Genomic DNA, 26,581 nt, shown 5'->3' with positions numbered 1-26,581 from the left:
TTTTCCATCAATGATATTTCCAACCGTGTGACCTCTTGTAAGCTTTCCGTGTCAAATAAGGGAGCACAGATTGAAACAGTCCACTATGTTTTTCATTCAAAACATTTTCAGGCGTAACACATTGTACTGTTGTACTACTCGTTCTTTACCCTCGTCCATGTGACGCTCTCCCCTACTCGGGTGATGTTATGAGAGAGTGCTTACACTCTCACTGACTCATTCATTTATTTATCACACCACAGCTCGGGTTCCTGCTCGGCTTGCTCTGTGCACAACCTGATGCCAAGCAGGTCCTGGACTGTGTAAAAAGTGTTGAATGTTAGTTAGAAATGGCCATTGAGACTTTTGGTTCTTGACTGTCACTCACTTAAGCTTGTGCAATAAAACGTGCAAATAGGCAACTTTGGGGATAATATACTGTAGAGCAGATCGTGAATTATAAATTAGTGAGTACATTTGCCTTTAGTTGCATTCACTCCTCCTGGTGTGATGCATCCAGTCATGTTTTTATCAAATTGGTGCAAAAAACAGAAATAGAACCTTATGTGGTTGCAAAACTTTCGATAGGGATTATGGAGATATTACAGAAATTCTATTCAACTAACCTGGTGGTCTACAAAAGCAAATGACCACTGGGTCTCTAATTAGTGCCGAGTCAAAAAATAGTGGCATTAACATTTGTAGCTGTAGGCAACCTCCTGGTGTAGTTTTTCATTAACTTCACAAAATGGCAGTAGCTGCATTCAAAGCTGTATGAGTGGTCGATAGATCTAGGTCTAGGTCTGCATGCGCTTTAAAATGTTGGTTGTGTTACTCAGCTGTTAGTGTTACTTTTGCTGTGCTGTTGTTGAGCTCATCACCTCTATTAATGCTGGCTGAGGAGTTTGCTCCTTACTGCTTTTACAACACTGGTTGTGTTGCTACTTTGTTGTAAAATTTACTTGGTAACAGTGGTGTGCAGTCAGGACCATCAAAGCCTTCTCTGCTGGCCTAATCCATCCATTTTCTATACCGCTTCTTCTCATTAGGAGGCATGCTGGAGCCTATCCCAGCTGACTTCGGGCGACAGACGGGGTACATCCTGGACTGGTCGCCAGCCAATCGCAGGGCACATATAGCCATTATCAGAAATACTGACCTACATTTACAACTTAAATTATAGCATTTGTTCAATGAAATGGTATTATTTTATTGCAACAGTCAATTATTATCATTTTGTGGCATGCTTCTTGGCTGCACTGCTTCCAGTAGTGTATTTGTATGTTAGATTTTTTTGTCCAATCAGAGTTTAGCTTCTATGTGTTCCCATGTTAATCTAATGTGATCAGGGCCTTCAGAATCAGGAGTGCCGTGTCGTGCCGCTGCTGCGTGCCGTCTGCAATTTTTTTCTTTGACAAATAGCAATTTTTTATGACTTATATATTGATTTATTACCTTATTATTATTATTATTATTGATTTACTACCTATTTATTACCTTATTTATTTAATAACAACAATCAGCAGGACATGAACCGAGAACATTGCAAAACTGTTAATTTAATGGTAAAGTTGCTGAGAGCACTTAAAGTGAAAGTCTAAAATGTCGAGCCTCCTTTTGTTACCTGACCTATGGGTATTTAGTCTAGTAGTACTATGTGACTAGTACAAAAGTACAACATTTTGTAGTATTTGACACAAACCTAAATTAATAACACAATTAACAAAATAACAATTTAAATATTGTTGTTATAGAAATCTGCCCTGTATAAACAGTATAAATTGAGATTCCAGGGTTATGATAGCACAGGTGTATCCAACAGCACTATCTACTTTGACAAAAAGAAAGGAGAGGTGAGCTATTTCTGTTTTATGTGACAGCCAACATTTAAATTGCACTTTATTTACAAAGCACTCAGCCACTCAGTGTGCCCATTTGTCATTAAATACATGTTTGAAGAGAACACTTATTAAAAAATACTAATAGATGAAGCTAATATTCTTTGATAAACTACTCAACATCAGCTGGTGAGCTAATGCTAGCTCACGAGCTACCTGTTGGAGACCACTGTGATAGCGTCACTGTCTGAAGCTGGACACACAACTAGTGTTTTGAAGACAAGCTGTAAGTATTATAATGATAACCAGAGCACAAGATTGTTAAGTGACACTCGACACTTGATGATGAGCGATGTATCCCATGAACGTAATAGTCACTTGTAGCTATTACAAGCTAGCTAGATGCCGCCAGCCAGGTAATATGTAAACAAAAATGCCAGACAGTCAAATGAGATTGAAACGTGAGCGATCACACACGCTGGCATAGGTATGCTTTGCATGTGACAAGCTGTTGTCAATTGACTGCACATTTTACGGGCTCCCGATAATATGAAACAAAGTGAAAGTCAACACAAGACGTGTCGTGTATCTGGTCAGACATACACAAGTGCCAGCAAGACAGGCGATTCCGGTGCATACTTTAGCTGTGAAACATTTTTGTGATTTTAAATCATTTTCAAACTAATTGTGGTCAGTATGTGCATAAATAACAAGCTATATATGTATTTATACAGCATATATATATCCATTCATACATTATATTCTTTTAAAATTGTTTTTAAGTTTAAAAAATACCCTAATTTTAAGGTGTGGCAGCTTTTATTTTTTGGTGGCGTACCGCCACGATCACTTACATGTAGAGGAAACCCCGTAATAGCTGTAATCGGCCGGCTGATTAATCATTCTGGCCCTACTTGTTATACACTATGTAAATTAGGGATTGACCGATATGGGTTTTTCAGGGCCAATACCGATACGGATTGTTAGTAGTTAAGAAGGCCGATAACCGATATTTGGAGCCGATATTCATTTGCAGTAAATGTGTAAAAATTGTCGTAAAAATGTTGAATAATACAAATGCTTAACTTTGTTTAACTGCCTAAAGCTTGTTTATTTAACCAAACAAATAGAAAAATAGCTCCAGTGGAGCGTGGAGTTCCTACACTCAGAAGCATCGCCTAGAAGTAGAAAACTTCAATAAAAACTTAAATAAATAGCTCCCTGAAATGTTTACATGTAAATAAAGTAACATTTATAGACAACTTATCTTTGTTTCAAGTTCAAACACAACAAAAAGTACAGGAAGTTAACAAGCTCAGCAGCAACTGTTCATTAAAAACTTACATAAGTGCTCCCTGAATTTTTTGAGCCTTCATCTTATCGTACTTCCCTGCAACAAAACAAGACTGAATTGAATTTCTGTTTCAAGTCATTCACAGACTTATCGGGAGGTACTAGGAGCTAGCAAAGCTGCCGCTGGTGTTTACTCTGTTCTTAACGTCACGTTATTGCTGTAGTCGTGAGCTGCGTTTGAGCAGAGTTTTTCTTGTGACTTTCACGCAAACACACACTATTCTCCACATTATATACATTCTCGCAATTGCTAATACACAGTCTGCTGAGCCTTTAGAGCCAGACCAGCAAACTAATGTTATGGTACGCTAAGCAGCCTCCACCTTGGCGTGCTTCCCTCCACTAAAACAAGTGAATTGAGTTTTTTACGCGCTCTCTCTCTCAATCGCACACATGCTTTTACTATCACGGAGTGTTTGCCTTCTTCCAAGTAATTCATAGACATGGCTAATGTTTATTCCGCTCTTACGTGATTCTGCTGCTCACTGTAACGTTAGCAGTAGTTGTGAGATGTAGAGCACTGCGAGGTTTATTACAATTTCGAGAGCGTTTTCAGCGTTTTCCTTGACATGTGTGTTTGCTCTCAGGACATTCTTCACTTCACTCTCAGCTGTGTGTGTGTGTGTGTGTGTGTGTGTGTGTGTGTGAGGACAGCGTCCGCTTCAGATTGGCTCAGCCACTAACGCGTGCTTTGGCTTGCTTAACCAATCAGATGGCGCATGGGTGGAGCAGTGCTGGCGACAGAAGTCGCAGCCGGCAGGAGAGAGAGAGGCGCGGCTGCATCTGAGCCGAAATAACCCAGTTTTAAATTGATTTCTTGATACGGCCGATACCGATATACATCAAAATTCCAATATATCGGCCCCGATTATCAGCTGGGCGGGACCACTAGTGTACATGATGAGTTTTCAAATTTCAGAAATAACAACTTCTCTCCAGTTATTGCCTACTTTGAATTAATGTTCCGTCCTCTTTGTGGTATACATAAATAAACATGCTGGCTATAATTGTGTCTTTGCTGAGACTACTTCTGGTTCTACTAGTTTAGCCTTCAAAACCGATTTTCTTGTTCTTTGTCATGTAACCCCTTTGACCCGCAATATAAAAACAGCTTCTTCTTGCTTTGATGGCAGTTGTTGCCTTGCTGCTGGCGTGGAAGCATCCAGGCCATCCCTGTAAGCCCAGTCACGGGTTGGAAGGCTGTGCAAAGCTGTGACAATATGCTCAAGATTTACCCCAAAGCTCTTTTGTGGTCTGTCAGTTCTCCCTCGGAAATGGATGTGGACACTGCTCGCCAAATATTGATGCTTTGCATTAAACATCCTCCCTGACGATTTAATTCTGTTTCCAAACAATCTTATTTTGGGATGGGCTATGTCAGGGGTCACCCACGTTTTTTCTTGCGAAAGCTACTTTTAGAAAATGAAAATGGCCATGAGCTACTCATTTTTGTAGAAATGATTTTCATACCTTATTTCAAACAAAAACAAATCAAATATGCTTGTTTTACCAAAACATTCACAAAATGCTGGTATCCACAACTCACATTTTATGTTTCAGAATACATTTCCTTCTAGTGTTCTCACATTATTAACTGAAAACCTGAATGAAAAGCAGGCCTGCGGGCGCCTCGTGTAGTCGTGGGGGGCTACCTGGTGCTGCGGGCACTGTGTTGGTGACCCCTGGGCTATGTGTACATTTAGTTTACAAAACTGAATAGTGATTCTTGTAAGTCCATAGTCCGGTTTGTCAAAAAAGTGAGAAGTCTGCACTGTTGCACGCACAAGAGGGCTTGGCCCATTGTTCACTTCAGGACAGTGCTGTCGATCATTGATTGTTAAAACCACAGCAGTCATTTAAAGGGGGCCTTTCCTTCTCATTTCAGGGGCTTTTAAAATAATTTTACATCCCAATGGGATACTAGAGTAAGTTTCTTTTAATAAAATACAGTTCAACCATGGTTAGCGTCATTAATCTGTACTGCCTTTAACCAAAACGTACTACAACCCATAAGAAATAATCCAATAATCCATTGAAACAGTTCCAGAAAGCCAAAAGTGTTAACATAAAACATGTTTTTATAGTTTTACAATTATAGTCAAACCTGTCTATAGCGGCCACTGAAGGGAACCGGCAAAATTGGCCGCTATAGACAGGTGGCCGCTATAGACAGGTTGGCGGCCATTTTCAATTTGTGCGCACACATATTAATATGTATTCACAAAAAGACTGGAGCAAAACCAAGAGACATAGGGGAAAACTCTCTGACACATAAACAGGTAGGTAAATCTAGGTAACAGCTCCGGTAAGGAAACTAGTAATAACAATAACAACAATGCCAGCGCCGAACATTTGACGGCGCTGGCCTTTTATCCGCCACAAATGTTAATTGACCGCAGCTGCGCGGCCACCAGGCATGAAGCAGCTGCCTCTTCCTCCCCGGAGAAGGCACAGCCCGCCAAATAAGAGCGCAGGACAGGGGACGCTCGCTCCTGTCCTGCAGAACGTCACAAATTTCCATCTTTGATTTTTTTTAAAACACGATTTTAAAAGCAAGAAATAAAAATGTTAGTGAACGAGCCCGAGGATATATGTACAGGATACGCATGAAGCAGTCATGAATGGGTGTGTGCGTGAACAATTGAGTGCGGAGGAGTTGCGAAGATTGCCGTAAACTAACAATACCATCGCTCCTTTCTTATTGAATGGGCTTCTAATCTCTAATTAGTTGGCAATTAAGTGATATTTTAGATGTTTTATTCAGGTGTTTTGGCTATTTTAGAATCTATTCACGGCATTGCAAAGTGGGAATATAACCGTTTTGGCCGTCATTGTATCTTTTCAGGGTGGCATTGCAAAGTAAGAAGACGGCTTTTTTATGTCGCACTAGGAGTCAGTAATTAAAGTCTACACACGATGGCTTCATTGCTTAAAAAACAAAACTTTTTTGTGCATGAAGCTTCTGCTTGAGTCGGCTTTTTGATCGCTATATGCGGTCAGATATTGACCAAGGGATACAAAATGGGTGGCCGCTGGCCGCGTTAGACAGGTGACCGCTATACACAGGGTCTATAACACGTAAATTTTCTGCGGGGGATTTGTCGGTGGCCGCTATAGGCAGGTGGCTGTTCTATACAGGTGGTCGCTAAGACAGGTTTGACTATATAGTTTTATCTTCAGATAACAATTCCCAATGAATGTAAATACACATAAATGATGAATGAAAGGGATAAATGAACAGTGAAGGTGAGGGTGTCCAAACCACCGAGGGCCACATACTGAAAAATGAAAGGATGCAAAAGGATATTATCTGATCTTCACAATACAGTGGATCGGCAGCCGATCCCAATCCTGAAGATGGGACATTCCTACTTTATTCCCATAATATTTTGACTTTATTCTCGTAACATCATAACTTTTTTTCTTTTTATTATTACAACTATATTTAAATATTTTTTATTCTAATTACTGCCGCACCATAGCAGAACAAAAATTCTCATTCTGCATCACAGTTTAAGACTTTCTAGTGAGCAAAGAACTACAGTCAACTGCTGGTGATGTCAGGTTCCTGTTTCCATGTATTAGCAAGCCAGTAGGCTGCCAACAATGATATTTTGTCATGAAAAATACATTAAGAACACAGTTGGACTCAGTGTATTACTAACATGACAAGACACGCACTATTCTGTACGCGAACCGTTAAATGTAACAGAGGAAAAATTCTTGTGTCAATTTTCAACATTAACATGCTAATTGGGTCCACTGTACTGCATAAATATCCAGTTGTGTGCAGGGTAAATCTGTATTCTTCTCTTGGACGACATGCTCGTCCCAATCAGGCAGGCATTTTATGACTCATCTACATTTGTGTCGGTGTTCGTCAAAATTGCAGCAAACCTTGGAGACACACTGGATTGGCTTGCTGTCAGTAATATTTCACATCTTGTATAAAAAGCCCTCGTCACCAAATTGCACCTGTTTTGTTTGCCTGTAACTGCAAGACTCTCTGTCGCTATTTGTTTTACTCAGTGCGCACACAAGAAGCTCTTAAGAGTTACACAATATAGCCATGCATACTTTCACTGCTCTTAATCCCAACAATAGCGGAGGAGGACGCGAAAAACCTGAGAGGTAAATCTGGTTCCTGGAGACAATAAGGAGGGGAGAAGACGAGAAGTATGAATGAAATCTTTTCTTCCCCCCTCTGCTGTTGTTCAGTATGCAAAGAACTACATCAAACCAAAAGGAAAGCTTTCTGAGAGTTATTATTTGGGAAAAATACTTGCAGATTTTTTTCCTCCTCGCTATTAAGGCAAAACCTGCAATCTAGTGAGTACATGTCCTGATTGAAAGGCATGTTTGGTATGGTGAACAACTACTACAGATCTTTAGAATTTTAGAAGAGGAATTTTCCTTAAGGCAGTGGTTCTCAATTAGTTTCTGTCATTTCCCCTGAGGGGACCGAATTTTTTTCTGCCCAACCCCCACCCCCTTTCCTATTTGAAATACTATTGAGAACCTGGAGTAGTATTTACTTATCTGTACAAACCACTCTATGAGTTGCTGGCACAAGCATGAATAAAGACACTAATGATTATGAGTATAGTCCCCCTGCCTCTCTGTCTCTCGGTATCTTGCGCCACCTCGACGGGCCTGCCCTACTGTTTGTGAAAAACTGCGTTAAGGGGAAATTTTGCTTTACACTTTGTTTACATACGTAAGGAGTGCACCTGTGCAGTGTATTAGAGCCATAACATGATTGTAATGCAATCACTCCTTGCGAGTTGTACATGATAATTGTCAGATTTTATAAAAGAAATCACTAAGAAAGACACTAAAGAGAGGGGAAAGACTGCAATCTATATAGTAAAGACCAACGGGTAGTCGTATTTTTTATAGCAGTAATCAAAGTCTAAAGACAACCAGTGAAAATATGACTAGCATTGTGGACCTGCATCTATCTAATCATGCTGCGCTTGGAATTCTGGATGTTGTTTGCAGGGTGGTCTTGTGATTTGGGTTCCCCATAAAAAAGCCTCCCGGCGCTCTCCCTTTATGGAGAAACGGCACGTTCATTTACCTTATCAGATACCATATCAAGCCAAAAACCGCAGAAATGTCTTTCTTCTGTACTTTCCTCTTTTGTCTTGCTTATCAAAGATCACTTTTACCAAGTGCTCGGAGCAAAGAAAGCTGTCGAGCCGCAAGTCTTTGTCGGAACTATTAGTTGACATTCCCAACACGATCCGCAGTGACTTTCAAGGGGGTATTAACCCATTTTTGTGGTGGCCATTGTGCACCAAAGTGTGCACAGGTGACTCCATATGCAATAGATTGCTACCAAACAAGATCTCTAGCTCAATGTGCGTATTTAAGCTATTCTGCTAAAAAAAAAAAATACTCTATCCTGAGGGAAGTAATCATGATCTTTATAGCAGTTTGCCAGTGTAACACTCAAACTCGAAGGCTCGCCATCACAGCTTTAAGGTTCCCGCAGTTTAACATTTTTGCTGTTCTTACATTTTCAAAGTCATCCCAAATGAAACATTAGTGTGTGCAGCACTCAGAAAAGGTTGCACTGTTGAAAAAGTGTCTCTATGCTCTATTTTTCACATTTCTGTTTGGGTTTTTTAAAATGTTATTTCTACATTATGCCATTGTTTCAGACATGCGTAACAAGTTACATGAGGGAACATCACATGGTTACATTTGCACAATTCAACATGTCTGAAAAGGAGTAAGGAGGAGCAGCGCTTATATTAATCCTACCCCTTCCCCATGTCTATTACTGATATCATTTATATCAGGGGTCACCAACGTTTTTCCTTGTGAGAGCTACTTTTACAAAATGAAAATGGCCAAGAGCTACTCATTTTTGTAATATTGATTTTCAGAGCTTATTTTAAACCCAAACAAAGTGAATATGCTTGTTTTACCAGAACATTAACAAAATGCTGGTGTCCACAACTCACATTTTGTATTTCAGAATGCATTTCTTTCTACTGTTCTTTCATTATTAACGGAAAACCTGAATGAAAAGCAGGCTTGTGGGCACCTCATGTGGTCGTGGGGGGCTACCTGATGCCCGCGGGCACCACGTTGGTGACTCCTGATTTATATTATATCATTTATCACCATAACTTTTACTCGTTGACACTTACAATATTTCACTCTCTGACATTTAGTAATTTCTGCTATGCTACCTTGTTTTTTCTGTTGAACTTTATGACAATAAGTGTTGTGTTGTCATTCCCGTCAATTCCTGACATCCACATCCACCCCCTTTGACTGCAGAAAGTTGGCCACTTGTTGCTCTGTTGGAGCAACATCTCGTCCTCCTCCGTTGTCAGCTGCGCTAATGTAAGACCTGTGTGTTATGTGAAGCCCAGTCACAATGACATTGTTCAAGTGTGTCGACCGCTCCAAATCATCCACTCTGCACCTCATATGTTGGGATCTTTTTCATCATTTTGCTTCTTTAAAGTTTCCACTTTTCCTTCCAGCCCATGCATTTGTCTACGAACTGATGCATTTTCATTCTTCAAATCCTAAACGTGTTCCTTTATAGATTTGACATCTTCATGCCGTTTATCTATTTTGCTTTTTAGCTCCTTCCTTATACTGTATCATTCAACATCACAATTACCCCTTTTCCACTGTGCCTGGTTCGGAGATGGTTTTCTGAGCTTTGGTTTTCCATTGTCATGGTTCCACAATTGGTTAGACTAAAGATGTCTTTTTTTGGTTCAACTGGCTCCAAAAGCTTGCTGGGCCGAGTGGGTGAACCATTTGCATAATAAGCGGTCTGGATTACCAAAAACGTCTGCAAATTACCGCCATCTTTATTACATTGTATTGCAAACTCTAACAATGGAAAACGCTCCAAAAGCATGGACATCAGAGGAAAACCGCTGTCTCTTGTCCATTTGGACATCCGAAGAATTGCAGAAGAAATTTGAAACGACGGCAAGAACCCAGAAAGCATAAAAGGCGAGATGGCTGCTGTGGGTTTTGTTCGGTTTTTCAAACAAACAAATAAATAAACTTAAGAAATGAAAGAAGGACTACAGAGACCAAAAGAAAGACCTAGGCATGAGTGGCAGTGGTCGGAGGAGAGTAATGCCTTATTTTGAGGAGCTCGACAAAGTTTTGGGCCACAGACACTGGCATGGAACCAGAACCCTGGAGGCCATCACAAAAGAAGGCCCTGGTACAAGTCAGACCTGCCTGGATGCCCGTAAGTTGTATTTGTTGAATTTAATGTTCACAGCACAGTTTCGGGTATAAATACTAGCCTGCTGTTATGCTAGCTTTCTATTGTCGAATGAATGAAAGCCTCGCCATCCTCCCCTTCTCATTTGTGATTATGGCAGCAAACTATTTTCATTGTAAACCTATAGTCATGTAAGAAGTAACATTGATTGTGCAACTGTGTGCTGGCTTAATATGTTTTTATCTTTCTGGCAGAAGACAATGGTGATGACGTGGATCATCCTCCCCTCGCTATGAGCTCCCCACAAACCCAAAGCCTGCAATGTGCAATCTTTATGTTAAAATGTTTTGCATCTTTCACCTTAACTTTTACATTTTTGCACCTTTGTATTTTAACCTGCAAGTAGTGTGCAGTGTCAAGCACTTTTGTGAGTTGTTTTTATTAAAAAATGGTCAACGCTTGAAATGTCCTGTTATTTCCTGATCGGAGGCGTAACCCCTGTGACGTAATGACATGGCTCCACAGGACAATGGAAAATGAAACTGGTGTCAAGTCAATTCGCAGGCAACATGGTTCCACCCTGGTCTCGAACTTAATCCAGCACCAACATCAAAGTTTGCTACAGTGGATAAGGGGTGAATTATCTCCCGTGGTGTCCGTGGTTCATGGCCGCCTTCCATGTTCTCCTCCTCTGTAGTTCAGAAACAGAAGCCCACAACAATGTTTCTCTTACTGCTATGTTGTGCAATAAACTTGTGAATAAATGGTCATGAGGTCAAAGAAAGCTACATTTTGCTGTCCACTTTCTCATGCACTCCAAATCATTATTAAAGTTTTACAAAAGTTTTCATTTCTGACTCCTTCCACAGATTTGTCGCCAGTGCCTCTGCGAGGAGCCTTCACATTCATCCGGACGTTGGACGGAGAGCTCAGCCCAATGCAGTGCTGGAGAAAGTGTTTACGTCCATTACAAAGGTGTTTACATGGCTCAGAATACTCCATCTTCACGCTGAATTTCCAGGATGTTAAAAACAGCCAATGCACAAGTCGAGTGTTTTTTTTTCTTCTTGTTCTAATGTGGTCATTTCCCGTTAGAGTCCAGATTCCCGCCATCTGGATGGCCTATCCAAGCAGCTGGACTGGGAGGTGCGAAAGGTCCAGCGCTGGTTCCGACAGCGCAGGAACCAAGATAAACCCAGCATACACACTAAGTTCTGCGAGAGCATGTAGGTGCCTGTTTGCCTTCACCTTCGACCTCACTGCAGGGTTGAAGCATTTCTTACTGCTGTGCATGAGTGCTGCAAACTTTGTTTGGATCAAAGGGCCTGTTTATGAAATTCTTCTTATTATTATTTAGTGAGATGAAGCATCTTTTGTGTGTGAATGTGATTTTGATCCCTGGAATCATTTTTTTCTGGATTATCCATTTCAGGTGGAGGTTAACATTTTATTTGTGCATATTTACCTATGGCTTCCAGTTGCTCTGGCAGGTGAGCACATCACATGGATCTAGCTTGAAAAAAAGAGTAGCCAGGATGAATTAATGTTATAATTATATTGTATTATGTATGATATTGGGCTGTCGTCTATTTGTTGCCAAAGGTTTGCTGAATTAATGCATGATGCTCTTTGTTTAGACCCCTTGGATGTGGGACACGCGGCATTGCTGGTACGGTTATCCTTACCAGGTATGTTGTTGCAGGTGGACACAACATTAGGTACACCTGGACAATACATAAAGAGCTGTGTTTATTAAAAACATAATACAGTGGAACCCGCTTAATCATTTCTGTTTGTGTGATCAAGTCCTGGTCCACTGTGTTCTTACGAGTGTTAAACAGTGCCCGCTTAAGTCGACGTCGACAGGAGGGCTTGCCGTGTGTCAAAAATAGAAATGTTTATGGGCATATCAATTACTTGCAGTTTTACTTGCAGGTCCCGGAATTTAACCCTCGCAAAATGCAGAGATTTGCCGTATTGTCAACTTTGTCACAATCACAGCGTGTCACGATATATCTAGTGTTTGTTTACACAGCATTAATACATGCACACACTTACTTCCTGTTGAGTGCAAAATAAGCTTCAGTGTAAAAGCATGGCAGTATTGACATGGATTCTACACCCATTTTTTTCCCAGATTGTTTGCCACTGGAAAAAAGATGTGTGCTTGTATGAAAGCTACAACAAAATTTGTTGGCAGCTTTGTTAGATAAGAGTGTAAAATATTGTAATGTCAGAGGAGTGCTGATGAGGCAGGATGATGTGCACAAAGCAGCCTTTTATTGGCATATACAAAACAGATGCAATCCACATTCTTCTTCTCTGTTGGGCTAGCTCTAACTAGCAGGCAAACGCCACTGCCCCCTACAGCCCAAACCTTGAATCACAGCTCAGAACCATACACAATACTCCTGTCACTACAGTATCATATGAAAGATGACAAATATGCACAAAAGAAGTAAAATGATTTCAATACACTGCCGTAGGTTGAAAAATCTTCTCTTTATCTCAATAAATGTACCAGCGATGGTTAGTTTTGGTTTTGATTTCAGCTACATGTGCTGTATGTCGACAACCACCTGTGTCAGCCAGTCCGAGGGGCTTCAAGATAAGCCGGTTGCTCTGTAACGCTCGGTCATAATGTTTTTTATTATTGTGGTTGTAGTTTACAGAAGTGCACTGCATTACAGTACACTGTTTTGGTATACAGTAGCTACTGAAATGTCGGCTGACTGTAATACGTCTTCAACTCAGTCACCTTTTTTTTTTTGTTGTTTCTGTCACCAAAGGTCATGACCCCTGAACTTTACCGTTACTACATGGCAGAGCTGGCCTTCTACTGGTCGCTTATGTTCTCCCAGTTCACAGACATTAAAAGGAAGGTGAGGTACAAATACTGAGTCCATTTCATGTAAATCCTCACCGATGACATCATCTTGGAAGGTCACAGGGGTTTAGTGCTTCGGACAAGGAGCTGGGCGGGGGTGCAGCTTGTACCATTCACTGTGTGTGTGTGTGTGTGTGTGTGTGTTTTTGTGTACATAGCACGAGGGTGCCCTCTCTCATGTGACTGCTGGCCCAAATGATGCAAATTCCAAACTAGCAACAGTGCTTAGAACTGTTTGTTAAGTTTTGACAGTTTTGGCTCACATTCTTGTGACTTGTTACCGCATGTAAAACAAACTTAACCAATTTCTGTTTCTTCCAAGTCATTTTTCCGCCAGTTTTCTTAAAGATGCAAGTCGTATTTATCCATGTTTCCCATTATTTTCTAGTGAATCAGTAATATGTAATATTTTAACGTGCTACATTAAGTGTCATTCCAGTTAACTACTGTATGTCAAATGTATTAAAACCCAAATGAAGTAAAGCTACTCCTCGTTTGAGTAGCGGGAACAGGAAACAGTTTGGTGATAAGCTTCTTGGTCATTTCCATGTAGTCATTGGCCATGATGCTGTTAAAAGTTGCATGTTATTTACAGTATGTTAGCATCTGCTTGGGAAACTGAATTAGTATAGTATGTAATTGATATTTATTAATGAATCAAAGAGGTTATATTGTCAGACAATCTTTTTTCCTATATTGCGGTAAGTTCCACCTCTGGTTCTATGGTTATCATCACACTTTTTCCTCCTTGCCATCACAAGCACAAAAAAGCCCAAGAAAAAGCAATTAAGTTAATCATTGAGCTGAAGTCGCATAACTTGATTTGAATTTTTTTTTTTTGCATCTATTTCGTTTGAACTCCAAATTGTACCACTTTTTGTGCAAAAGCAATTTTAAAGGTGCATGTATAAATGTATTTTCACATTTAGCTGCTAAAGTCCACATTCACTAGGGCTACGTGGGGCAGTGACCCACCACATCCAGAGCTAAGATGCATGTGGCAGTTATCTGACTTTGTAATACCCATTGCCGCAACAGCATGACATCTTTGTCCTCTACTTTTAGTTTGATGTGTTTAGTTTCCTGCATTAAATCAATTTCAAACTACAAACGCACTCGGAGAGCGCAGACCTCCGCCAAGTGCCATAGTCCCCCCCGTATTGTGATTTACACCCTTATTATTAGTCCTACATTTATTTGATCTACATAGAGTTTAAATTCCTTGACCATGACAACATAACATTAGCGATTGGATTCATAATAATATCGATATTAGTTAAGTAGTTATTCACAAAAATCGCATTTTCCGTAATGGCAGTTTTCTTCTGGCTCTAGCTCCATAACTTTCGAAGATACAACAAATCTGTTGGCACGCTCCAGATTCCACAGTGTCTTGGCTATACAGGTATATATAATGGTGTTTGTTGCATGTTTATAGCATCATTTGTTGTTTTCCTATGATGAAAATTCCAAAGGTCCCCTATTTTTTGTTCATATTCTGGATCATAGTATCCAGAATTATTCCATTATCTTGATCAGTCTTTGATATTCTGTAGAACCTGTTTGAAAATTGTCCTGTACTTTTTTTCCAAGTGCTCTGACCATTTTTTGTGGAGATATATGCACAAATGCTGAAAATGATTCTATTTGGCAATGTTAAAGAATGGTTTAAAAACGTCCTGGATCAGACTGTGATCCGGATCACCCCCAAAATTGAATCAGTTCTTCCATATCCCATGTCCAACAATTCCTGAAAATTTCATCCAAATCCATTCCAAAATTTTAAAGTTGAAGTTTGAACACAAACAAACAGACAAAGAAATAGATAAACGCCGGCAAAAACATAACCTCCTTGGCGGAAGTGATGAGGCTCCCGGTCGTTTACATCTTACTTAAGCACAAAGCATAAAGTTTCCACATTAAACATGAAAGACGACGTAAACGACACACAAGAAGTTACCTTCCTTTCCAGCATAATTTAATCCAACCGTAACAGAGAATGGATGTTTTATCGTGTATTTTTTCCTCTCAGTGCTGTCCAACAGATGACGTACTGTCACACGCAAGTGTTTCTGCCGTCCACACTTGTTCTTAAGTGTCCATCTTTGGCTTCGCTTGTATTCTCAAGACGCCTTGACGCCCAAAATGTTTTTTTTTCTACCTCAGTTTAGCACTTTCTAATTAGTCTTTTTCAATGACAGGACTTCCTGGCCATGTTCATTCATCACCTAGCCACAGTGGGCTTGATCAGCTTCTCCTACGCCAACAACATGGTGCGGGTGGGCAGCCTGGTGATGTGCGTGCACGACGCCTCCGACATCCTGCTAGAGGTCGGTGAGAAACTGAGGCAGCTGCACTCAAAGGCCACAACATTAGGTACACCTGCGGTATCTAATGAGACTGAATTGTTGACACGGCTCTTGTACTGCATCTCATTACATTGTGCAGATGTACCTAATAGTGTCTCATAGTATTGTGTGTGTTGTTTTCTATTGTGTAACGTGAGGCTCGGAAGCACAATAAAGTGTTTTTTTTTTTTGTCATCAGGCAGCCAAACTGGCCAACTATGCCAAGTATCAGCGGCTGTGTGACCTCCTCTTCATCGTTTTTAGCCTTGTGTTCTTCATCACGCGGCTTGTCATATATCCACTATGGTGAGTATGCCGGCTGTGACGGATTGACACACAAATTCTCATTTCAGGGTACACATAAGTGCTCTCAGTTCTTAAAATGCTTACATTTTTTGTGTTTTCAAGTTTTGAAAAAAGGAATGCAGTCGTCCCTCGCCACATCGCAGTTCGAGTTTTGCGGCTTCACTCTATCGCGTTTTTTCAAAAATATCTTAATTCACTAATCATTCTGTTTTGTGGTTGAATGTGTCCTCTGTTGCATATTTAAGCAACTTTGACCTATTTTTGTGCGTAAATTAATAATTTTCAAGCATAAAAATGCCTAAATGAACTAAAATACAAATATACTGTATATTGATATATTAGTTGATGCTATGTAGTATCGTCCACTGGTCACTAGATGTTAGCAATGTTCCTGTAATGTTCAGTGAGACACACAATCACCAAACATGATCATCAGAACAACTGGCTTTTATTGCAGGTTTGGATGATCGTCACAACAGGCACAATAACAATAACAACACAGTAATCAGAATCAGAGTAATCATAAAAATAACGTGTTACTAGTGCAGCCGTAATCCACTCAACTCTGAACCCCCGATGTCACTTCTGTCTTCCACACGTCCGGAACACATTTTTTAGCAACACCCACAAATGCAAGTCGTATTTATGTCTTAAATGTCCTATTTTCTCTGAATTCCTCTGAATCTGTATCTACTATATTGGGTAATACGAAAAGGTGACTACAGGGGTGTTATTTCCTGTCTAGAGGGCTCTAATAATGTTAAAAAACTGTAGTTAAAAGGCTGTAAACAGGTTTTCTATGCTCTAACTACGAAAATATTCCATTTATAAATAAGGAGTCCTACTTCACGGACTGAAATTGACATCAGATCGAGTTTTATGAAGGGGATGTGGGGGTCTACGACGCCACCTTTTATCCCTTCTTAAAAGACTCAGTCATTTAGCCTCTAAGAAAGAAACAAGGCACCATCATTACATGTGAATGGGATGCTCACAAAGGTGATACCGCCCAAACGACCATCGTTGGCGGGCAGATTTCCCACTCCATTGTATCCTAGCGATCGTCATTTCACACCACAAAAGACCCAACCATTCCTGCCTGGACATGCCTCCTGTTTTAGAGGATAAATAGTTTGGATCTTGTACCAAACTCTCAGACTAGAGCTGTCTTATCTAGTCTGACTGGTGTGTGTCCCATTAAGTCTTTGAGCATGAACTAGACTAGAGCTGTCCTATCTAGTCTGACTGGTGTGTGTCCCATTAAGTCTTTGAGCATGAACTAGACTAGGGCTGTCCTATCTAGTCTGAGTGGTGTGTGTCCCACCAAGTCTTTGAGCATGAACTAGACTAGAGCTGTCCTATCTAGTCTGACTGGTGTGTGTCCCACCAAGTCTTTGAGCATGTTCTAGACTAGAGCTGTCCTACCTAGTCTGACTGGTGTGTGTCCCACCAAGTCTTTGAGCATGAACTAGACTAGAGCTGTCCTATCTAGTCTGACTGGTGTGTGTCCCACCAAGTCTTTGAGCATGAACTAGACTAGAGCTGTCCTATCTAGTCTGAGTGGTGTGTGTCCCACCAAGTCCTTGAGCATGAACTAGACTAGAGCTGTCCTATCTCGTCTGAGTGGTGTGTGTCCCACCAAGTCTTTGAGCATGTACTAGACTAGAGCTGTCCTACCTAGTCTGACTGGTGTGTGTCCCACCAAGTCTTTGAGCATGAACTAGACGAGAGCTGTCCTATCTAGTCTGACTGGTGTGTGTCCCACCAAGTCTTTGAGCATGTACTAGACTAGAGCTGTCCTACCTAGTCTGACTGGTGTGTGTCCCACCAAGTCTTTGAGCATGTACTAGACTAGAGCTGTCCTACCTAGTCTGACTGGTGTGTGTCCCACCAAGTCTTTTAGCATGAACTAGACGAGAGCTGTCCTATCTAGTCTGACTGGTGTGTGTCCCACCAAGTCTTTGATGAACTGATGAAGCCTATTCGGATGAGAGGCGAAACATCTTCTAAGACAACCTGAACAGTCCAGTTGCGATCGATTGAATGCCCTGAGAATGCAATGACATGGATAATTGAGAATATTCACAGGCATTGTCTTTGTCTCATGTCACAAATTGACGGTGTCCAAACGGACTGACATTGACATCAGATCGAGTTATACACAACAGGCACGAAGAATGTATTCGATCACGTAGCACACGACACACACAGCTAGCGAGTGCACGTCTGCAGGCGCCCCACCTCTCCCCAGTGGGACAAAGAGACTGAACGACTGACAGGAGGGTTCACTCACTCCGTTCATTCCGCTACAGAACCAACGTGCCCAGGTGTTGAGACAGATGCACGGAATGGAACCTCTTGTCATCCAGCGTGTTTGGCAGAGAGAGAGGAGGAAAACAAACACACATGCACATGTCACTATATCGAGGCCAGTAAAATTATCGAGTTCATTTTTATTTATTGTGACAGGCCTAAATACAAGCTAATGAATGGGATGTTGTGCTCCTGTTGGAGAAGAACACTGTTGGATTTTTGTGGATTTAAGCTTTAGCTGACATGCTGTTTTTCTTTACACAGCAGCAGAATAGTTGTGGATATTTAACTCAATTTACTTTGTAAAAAATAGATAAATAAATGTTAATGTTAACTGATTGTTCTGAACTTCTATTTCCGTGAGTGTTGCAGACAAGTAGTGCACTCCATTTGAGCTCCATTGCTACAAGATGCAACAAATCCACAAAAACAATTTAGAACCATCAGTTATTCATTTATCATCAAATGCCCAGGGAGGTACGTTGTGGTGGTCTACAGCCATGCATTTCGAGGTGTACACCGTACCGCTTGAGAGCATCCCCGGTGACAGTGAATGTAAAGACATAGAAGAGAAGGATGTAACGTGATCAAGCATATTCAGTGTCCTACAGCATAGAGGAGAGCTTATGTTGCTGCTCACAGGAGAAATCCACACCTCTCATTCATTTCTCTTCACGATCTTGTGTCACGACCTTTAAAACCATCATCCTCTTAGCTAACATCCGAGTGGGAATTACAGTAGAACCTGTTCTTAGACCAAGTGTGTGTGTGTATCTCTGTGTGTGTGTGTTGTAGGTTGTTGAACTCCACCATGTTTGAGAGCTGGGTCATAGTGGGCCCCTTCCCGTCGTGGTGGCTCTTCAACTTCTTATTGCTGGTGCTGCAGGTGCTGCACATCATCTGGTCGTACCTCATTGCACACATCGCCATCAAGGCCATCCTGAGGGGCAAGGTGGGTCACTGTGCTAAAACAACCTGTCGCGTTGAGCTTTCTAAAAATTTGCTTTCTTGACGTTTTAAAAACATACATACATCCTTGTCTAAAGAAACACTCACACGATGGAATGTCCACAGTTGAAAGCCGCAAAAGTGGTACAATTGGTCATGCAAGTGTAAAAAGAAGTTAAAAAGAAGTTAACCAGTGTATTAGACAGGATTAATACTGCTGATGAGTTTCACACCAACAGCTGAGTAGCAACATTTTAAAGCACATGCAGAGGTAGATGCTGATCACTCATTGGGGTAATAAACTTCATCAGAAGGTTGCCTATGGCCACAGCGGTTAATCACATTATTTTGGACTACGGCACTTCTAGGAGACAGGTTATAAGTTTGTGTGTTTAGGCTGCACGGCTTTAGGGGGCCGTGGTCACATGGGCACTGGTGGGTGTGTGCGCTTACGCACACAGAAGCCATAAATGCCGCGCACTTGCTTGTGCAGACAAGTAGGAGCGAGGAAAGGCTGGGAAGCCGTAATTTCTGTTTACCCTTTTTGTATTTGTGACATTCGCATTGTCACGTGTCCTTACACTGTTGCAGCAATCAATTTCAATTGCAAAGTATGTTTGCGATCCTGGTTTTGGTCTGATCATTATCAAATCTTACTGTAATAAACCTGCACCACGCCAAATCCTGTTCAGCGTCTCTGTACAAGCCCGCCTTCAAGACCGAGGACCCATTTCGACCCTCTCAATGGCTAAAAGGTACAAGGAGGCCGCAATAGCACTAATTAGAGACCCTGTTGCTTTTGTTGACCACATTGATGCCCGATAGAGGTGTAATCAGATCATTTGTGCTAAGTTAACCACTGTATAAGAAAACTAAAATAAAGTAAAAGTACACACCCTTTGAAGACACCGAACAAGCATAACAGAGAGGGTAACAGGAAGGTGTTTACGCAGCGATATTGACACCTAGTGGCGTTATAAAGGTACTTGCTCAAATTACAGTTGTTTTTTTTACAGTTCACACTTAAGATGCAAAACACCTGCCAAGATTTGCACAACAGTTACCTGTGCACTAATCATGGTGTCTAATCAGCATCTTGAGGTGGGATGAATTATCTCAGCAAAGGAGAAGTGCTCACTATCACAGATTTACGAACAATATTTGAGAGAAATGGTGATATTGTGTATATGGAAAAAGTTTTAGATCTTTGAGTTCATCTCATGAAAAATGGGAGCAAAAACAAAAGTGTTGCGTTTATATTTTTGTTGAGTGTGTGTATATCTTTGACTGAAGTGTGTCATTGTGCAAACAATCTAGGAGTTCTGCAAATTGAGTACAATAGGTATGTATGATAATGTAAGATTTAATTAAATGTATTACTCATAGACAGTCGCCTAGTGGTTAGCATGTTGGCCACACATCTGGAAGATCTGGGTTTGAATCTCTGTTGGACATGTCTGTGTGGAGTCTGCATGGTCTACCCGTGCATGTGTGGGGTTTCTCCGGGTACCTCCCACATTCAAAAAATATGCATTTAGGTTAGATGGAGACTCAAATTGTCCATAGGTATGAATGTGAGTGTGAATGGTTGGTTGTCTATATGTGACCAGCGATTGGCTGGTGACCAGTCCAGGGTGTACCCCGCCTCCTGTGACCTTAATGGTGATTAAGCAGCATGGAAAATAGATGGATTGATGCTCATATTGTACGGAGCAACCAGACCCTTTCCTCTGTGGCAGGAAGCATCATTTCTGGTTCTATGGTTATCATCACACTTTCATTTTGCCATCACAAAGAAGCTCATGAGTTTAGCTAAGTAGCGTGTGACGATGGTTTGAACTTTTTCCAATTCATTCTGGTTGAACGCCCAAAATTGTACCACTTTTGAGCTTCCACTCTTATGTAGACACTGTATCTAGTTTGATTCTCATCCAAATTGGGATTGTTTGGCCTTGGGGTATTTTTTGCGGTAAATGTAGCATATTGTTGCATTCAGAACCACTTAGAACACATTACATTACGGATGTGTGTCTGTTAGAATGACACTTTTTTCCGATCTATCGCCTTACAGCTCCTACGCTTGTTTGTTTCCACGCTGTCTCCGTCTTGTTGTCTCTGCAGAAGCAGTTTTCGGTCATCTTCTCCTTCTGGAACGACAGACTCCATCTTTCTATCAGTCTTTGTCCTTTAAGCCTTCTTCTTCTCTCACTTCTTTCTGCACACTTTTTTTCTGGCTGTAAGTCTTCTGAGCTTTGACAATGTTTGGTCATTTAGAGGCGCCACCTTGTGGTCACAATGAGTATGACTTCTCCGTCTCAAAAGGTGTGCAACGACGTGCGCAGCGACATCGAGAGCAGCTCCGGGGAAGAGTCGCCGGCGGCAGATCAAGTGAAGACGACGCGAGGGGAGAACGGCACCAACGGCCACTGCGCCTCTGCCGCCAGGAGCAGACCCCACAACCACAGCGACTGCTGAGCTAAAGACCCGTCCTCACGCGTGACGTTTTTTAACGCTCGCCCTCAGTGAACTTGATGATGCCGACGGCCCCACAGGCCAAGAGGTCACACGTAAAACACAGGCGACGAGTGCGTTCGGATGGTGGCCACTGGGCCTAACATGGGGACCTCTGCTTAGTGATCATCTTTGCATTTCACACAGTCTCGTTTGGCACAAGTGCTTGTAATTTAATTTAGCCGGCCTGTCTCGTGTTACTTTTATATTACCGTTTTTAACTGTGACCACATAGGGATGAATTAGGCGCTGCCTGTACTGGTTTCAGGTACATGGACCAACATGTCTTCTCATACCACTGCCTTCTCCAAATATATATTTTCTTGGTAAAAGATGCTGTTCTTCATGCGGTGCAGTTACACCTTTAATATGGTACACATACAGCATTGCATCCCAAATGTCCTGCAGGGAATAACATTAACATTAAAAGGGTGGGGGTTACAGTGGTACAGTCGATCAGTCCTTAATAACTTCCGGATCCTGGTTTTCAGCAGCCAGCTGGAGCTGCTTCTGCCTCTGCATGAAGCGGTAACCCCTCATGGCGCACAGGTAGCCCCCGTAGATGGTCAGCAGCATCATGGAACCCGAAAAGGCCCGATATCCGATGTCTGCGAGGCGCTTTGCCGTTACCATGACGACAACCTTTAAAAGGTAACCTGGAAGAATAGAACAAGTCAGGTCAGTTCTTGTCTTGAAATTTTAATTGCCAATAGTAGTATCAGTATAATTATACATTACCAGTGGCAAATCACGACCGTTCAATTCTACAGCTGTACAAATTGTAAATTCCGGGTGTGAGACCGGATGTGATAACGTCACAACAGACGCAAACTATAACATACAGCGAACATTTTCAGAATCCTGTTGTTTATACAACTAATCTGAGAAAGAATTAATGTTCTGTTTTAAATATTAAACAGGTAATATAAGTAAATAGATAAGAACACTGGGAAAATGCACCTGTTTAATAAACTCAAACAAGTCTGTGTAAAAGCATAACACTGGCTAAGGTATCAGACACTTATTTTACCATAAAGCACAACACTGAACTTGTACGGCTTATCATGTTACATTGCATTTAACAGTACTTTCACTTCCTGAAAACATTACAGCTAATCAATTTTCTAGCCAAACGCGTGACGTTCAATCCAAACATTTGAGCTGACGTAGAAAAAGTCAACGTGCAGCGACTAACCCAACCAGTTAAAAAAACACTTACCTGTTTAAATTCCAAATAAAGTTAGCGTTCAGTTTGTGGGAGCTCAATGTCAGCAGCTACAAGCACGATTAGCGGAGATGCTAACAGTTGCTTTCGTAAGCTACGGAAGCCGAGGAGATAATAGTCTACGCTTCTTTTCACCAACATCGAACAGCGCCACCTAATGGTCACGAGCTAAAATAGGAGATCGTTATTATACTTTCCGTAGCATGCCCTGCGCTGGTTTGGCCGCCATGATGGTGAGCAGAAACCAGGTATCATATTGTAAACATGTCCTCCGCACACTGCTCAGCCATTAATTGCTCTAATAGACGGCCCAAAAGACGTTCCCCAAAAACATAGACAGGCATGTGTCGTAAAAATGTTGTAGATTTATAACACTGGTTGTTGTAAACAAACAAGACAGTGGACAAGACTCATTAAGTGTATATGGTGTGTGACTCCCACACAATGTAGCTTTCAGCTAATCTGTTTCTATGGGTGAATAGATGACACCAAGCCTACCTATAAAACCTGTGGGTGGCCAACTAAAGCTCTTTTTTTGCCATGACCTCGTGGTTGGCGTAATGGCTCAATAGTGCGCTCCCACACTCCTGGGCTATATACATATACATATACATATACATATACATATAGGGCAGAGCCTCACGGTATTGACCAATGCACATTGTCTCACACTCGGAAATAAACGGCGTCACTGTCTGCAACAAGCTCCAAGGCCCCTGTTAATTACCACAAATAAACTCAAGATAGAGCTCAGGAGACCTGCACCACCCGGGTTACACGGGCAGGTTAGTGTGGCCGACTTGGTGTTTTGAGTGCCGCATCCAGCGGCGCTCCTAACCGAGGAAGGTCTCCCTCTACTGGTGGGAATAACAAAGCACTCTTAATTGTATCTTCTTTTAATACAGTTGATCAGTATGGTTAGTTTGATATAGTTGTGTTCCTTTTGTTTTGTATTACTTTGCATGTATTTTTTGTTCATATTGGTTGCTGTGTTTTGTGTGATTTATTTTGTTGTATTGGTTCATAATCCATTACATTACAGTGTCAACGTGTATTTTATTCCCGAAAGGCCTATAGTGTTTTTATTGTTGTTATAAAATAAAGTCAATGTATTTTTTACAGCCTCAGTCTGTATGTGGTGTCCGACGTGTGGCGGCCTTCAATTAAGTTTGTCAGGGTTGTGGGGGCCCTTTCTTCCCCAGTGGCGTTGTCTGTGTGAATTATCTTTTACTCAAACGGATAAACTGCCCCCCTCTGGCCACACATATAAGTATTTTTAAATCAAATTTCTGTTCTTTATAACCCGATTGTTTAAAATCAATTTATTGGAATGGCAATTAATGGATTAGGGGAATGGTAATGAATGATGCCAGGTGCGGTCCTACCCGCACTTGCAGGTTATTTTGTTACATTATCATTGAATTATACATACTGAAGAATTTATAACAACATTGTTGTCATTGTCATTGTTGTCAAGAAACAAGTTAAATAAAGAAACGTTTATTTCATACTGCTGCTCAGGTTTTATCGACATCTCCATGTAGATCATATTTCTGTAGTGTAATGGATTTTTACACATCTATATGTATATCCATATATATTCATTGTATTCAGTAAATAACATTAATCAATTTTATCAAAATGTACGTACAGCGTATAACTTTATTTTATACTCAGCTCAGAGCTTGTGAATACATTCTACACAATTGTCCGCCAAGCTCCGCCCACCACTCGTGCTTACCATGATGGCGGACTTTCTGCATACATAGCGTACTACACTTTGTTCCATTCATTTGCGGACAAACATTTTAACTCTTGTGTCCTTGGTCACGAATGAGCCCTACAGAGAACTACATTGGGGCACTCTGTTTATCCACTCAGTGAATTTAAATGATAAATGACGGTGTGATTATATTGATGGTTAAAGGGTAATGGTTTTTTTTGATGCGGTAGCTTGTAATATACGTCCTTTACGTGTCGGTTACCTTCCCGGAAGAGGGGTTGCACGCAACGCCAGTACTAAAACTACTACTACATAGCCACATGTGCCATTTGTTTCATTGTTGTTTAATGTGACACGTTGCTTAAATAACTAGCCGAAAAACGTACCCTTACGTGTTCTGTTAAAGTTACTTAGCCTGTGTGTTGCGGTGGGCGGGTACAGTTTCGGACCTGCCCGGAAGCATTATAGTGTTGCACAAAATAACACTACTGCTACTACTACCACAACATGGCGACATGTGACAATGGTGGCGATGCCGTTGATGAAATAAACGAACCAGGCGCTGCTCTTTTTGGAAATTTCATAAATTATTACACTTTTAACCCACCGGAGAACCGATTAAGTCTGATCCCCACCACTCTCCTTGGGGATTTAGGCTACAGCGATAGGAGTCACACGACATTGCTGCTGGACGTAGGCTGCAACACAGGGGTAGAAGTAGCTCGTATGTTTATGTTAATGTTAAATAATGGATTGTCATTCATTCAATGTCTGTATTTTGCTTTCATAAATTGCAGGAACTAAGCGTAGCACTTTACAAGCATGTAGTGCAAACCCCGGAATCAAACGTTCATCTCCTCGGCTTCGACCTGGACGACACCCTCATCCAGCGGGCCAACTACGCCAACCCTCTCCCGGGCAGCGTCACCTTCACCCCGTTGGACATCACCGGAGACTGCACGCCGCTGCAGGACCACCTCAACCTGCACGGCTCCTCGCATTTCCATCTGACTTTGTGCTTGGCTGTCACCATGTGGGTCCACCTCAACCACGGTGACGCTGGCCTGCTGCGGCTGCTCTCTCGTCTGGCGGAGCTCAGCGAGCACCTCCTGTTGGAGGCACAGCCCTGGAAGTGTTATCGGTCAGCGGCCAGGAGGCTCCGGAAGCTGGGCCGGTCGGACTTCGACCACTTCAAGAAGCTCCAGATCCGAGGGGACATGAGCAAACACGCCAGGCGACACCTGGAGGGACACTGTAACATGGAGCTCGTACGGAGTTTCGGGAGCACCACTTGGCACCGGAAGTTGTTGCTGTTTAAGCGAAAGTGACTGGGAGGTATTTTGGGGTTACACAGGAAGTCGAACAGGAAAACATACAATTATTTGTATATTATAAAGTAACTTTACCACCTTGAAATTAAAAACTCAGTTTGATCAATTGTGTTAAAAAATCTGTAATTGTGTAGAAATTGTGGGCGGCAGTGGCTCAGGAGGAGACATTTCACCCACCTTGCCTCCAGTGTTGCCCACACTGGTGTATATATGAATGTGAATGCATGTTTGGTGGTCAGGAGGCCGTAGGGGCGAATTGGTAGCCATGTTTCTGTCAAGACTACCCCAGAGCAGCTGTGCTACAGATGTAGTTTACCACCACCAGTGTGTGACTGACGAGTGAATGAATAATGGGTTCACTTCATTGTGAAGCATTTGGGTGCCTTGAAAAGCACAATGAAGTTGAATCCATTATTTTAAAACTTTGCTAACTTTAGTTAAACCCCTATTTGAAACAAATACGTATTTTTGAGCTTTTTCACAGTTTGCAAACTGCTTACAATTGTAAATGTTTCAAATATTTAATTTACAGTGGGGCTGAAAAATTGTATTTTTGGTCATTTTCAACCATTCTCAGTCTCACATTATGGATGTATTATTGTATTT

At 41.5% G+C, this 26,581-nt stretch overlaps 3 protein-coding genes across 5 annotated transcripts in view; 2 read left to right on the top strand and 1 right to left on the bottom strand.

The window, feature by feature from the left end:
- cers5 (ceramide synthase 5) overlaps positions 1-24,266 on the top strand; it is a 29,108-nt gene extending 4,842 nt beyond the window's left edge. The window contains exons 2-11 of one of the 2 annotated variants that reach the window (XM_054784197.1): positions 11,253-11,358; positions 11,479-11,609; positions 11,816-11,873; positions 12,021-12,071; positions 13,173-13,265; positions 15,472-15,600; positions 15,818-15,924; positions 19,033-19,189; positions 21,307-21,421; positions 21,508-24,266. In XM_054784197.1, coding sequence (XP_054640172.1) covers positions 11,253-11,358; positions 11,479-11,609; positions 11,816-11,873; positions 12,021-12,071; positions 13,173-13,265; positions 15,472-15,600; positions 15,818-15,924; positions 19,033-19,189; positions 21,307-21,421; positions 21,508-21,665 — 1,105 coding nt within the window. In that variant the 3' untranslated portion in view covers positions 21,666-24,266. The remainder of the gene's footprint in view (positions 1-11,252; positions 11,359-11,478; positions 11,610-11,815; positions 11,874-12,020; positions 12,072-13,172; positions 13,266-15,471; positions 15,601-15,817; positions 15,925-19,032; positions 19,190-21,306; positions 21,422-21,507) is intronic. The other variant, XM_054784198.1, reaches the window with a different exon arrangement.
- LOC129186190 (cytochrome c oxidase assembly protein COX14 homolog) lies at positions 22,031-23,104 on the bottom strand. Its single transcript, XM_054784202.1, has 2 exons — positions 22,916-23,104; positions 22,031-22,352 (listed from the first exon to the last, which is right to left on the bottom strand). Exon 2 carries the CDS (start codon positions 22,327-22,329, stop codon positions 22,153-22,155), a length of 177 nt encoding a protein of 58 aa, XP_054640177.1. The 5' UTR covers positions 22,330-22,352; positions 22,916-23,104; the 3' UTR covers positions 22,031-22,152.
- A 602-nt stretch (positions 24,267-24,868) lies between the features above and the next one.
- LOC129186187 (pre-miRNA 5'-monophosphate methyltransferase) lies at positions 24,869-26,396 on the top strand. 2 transcript variants are annotated; one of them, XM_054784200.1, is made up of 2 exons: positions 24,869-25,337; positions 25,442-26,396. In XM_054784200.1, the coding sequence occupies exons 1-2, from the start codon at positions 25,152-25,154 to the stop codon at positions 25,970-25,972; spliced, it is 717 nt and encodes a 238-aa protein (XP_054640175.1). In that variant the 5' UTR covers positions 24,869-25,151; the 3' UTR covers positions 25,973-26,396. The 2 variants fall into 2 exon arrangements, with proteins under 2 accessions (XP_054640175.1, XP_054640174.1); XM_054784199.1 differs by having other exon boundaries at positions 24,880-25,355.
- The last annotated feature ends 185 nt before the right edge of the window (positions 26,397-26,581 follow it).

Source organism: Dunckerocampus dactyliophorus, chromosome 8 (assembly GCF_027744805.1).
Source record: "Dunckerocampus dactyliophorus isolate RoL2022-P2 chromosome 8, RoL_Ddac_1.1, whole genome shotgun sequence".
Classification (NCBI taxonomy): domain Eukaryota; kingdom Metazoa; phylum Chordata; class Actinopteri; order Syngnathiformes; family Syngnathidae; genus Dunckerocampus; species Dunckerocampus dactyliophorus.
This window is presented reverse-complemented; position numbering and strand designations above follow the sequence as displayed.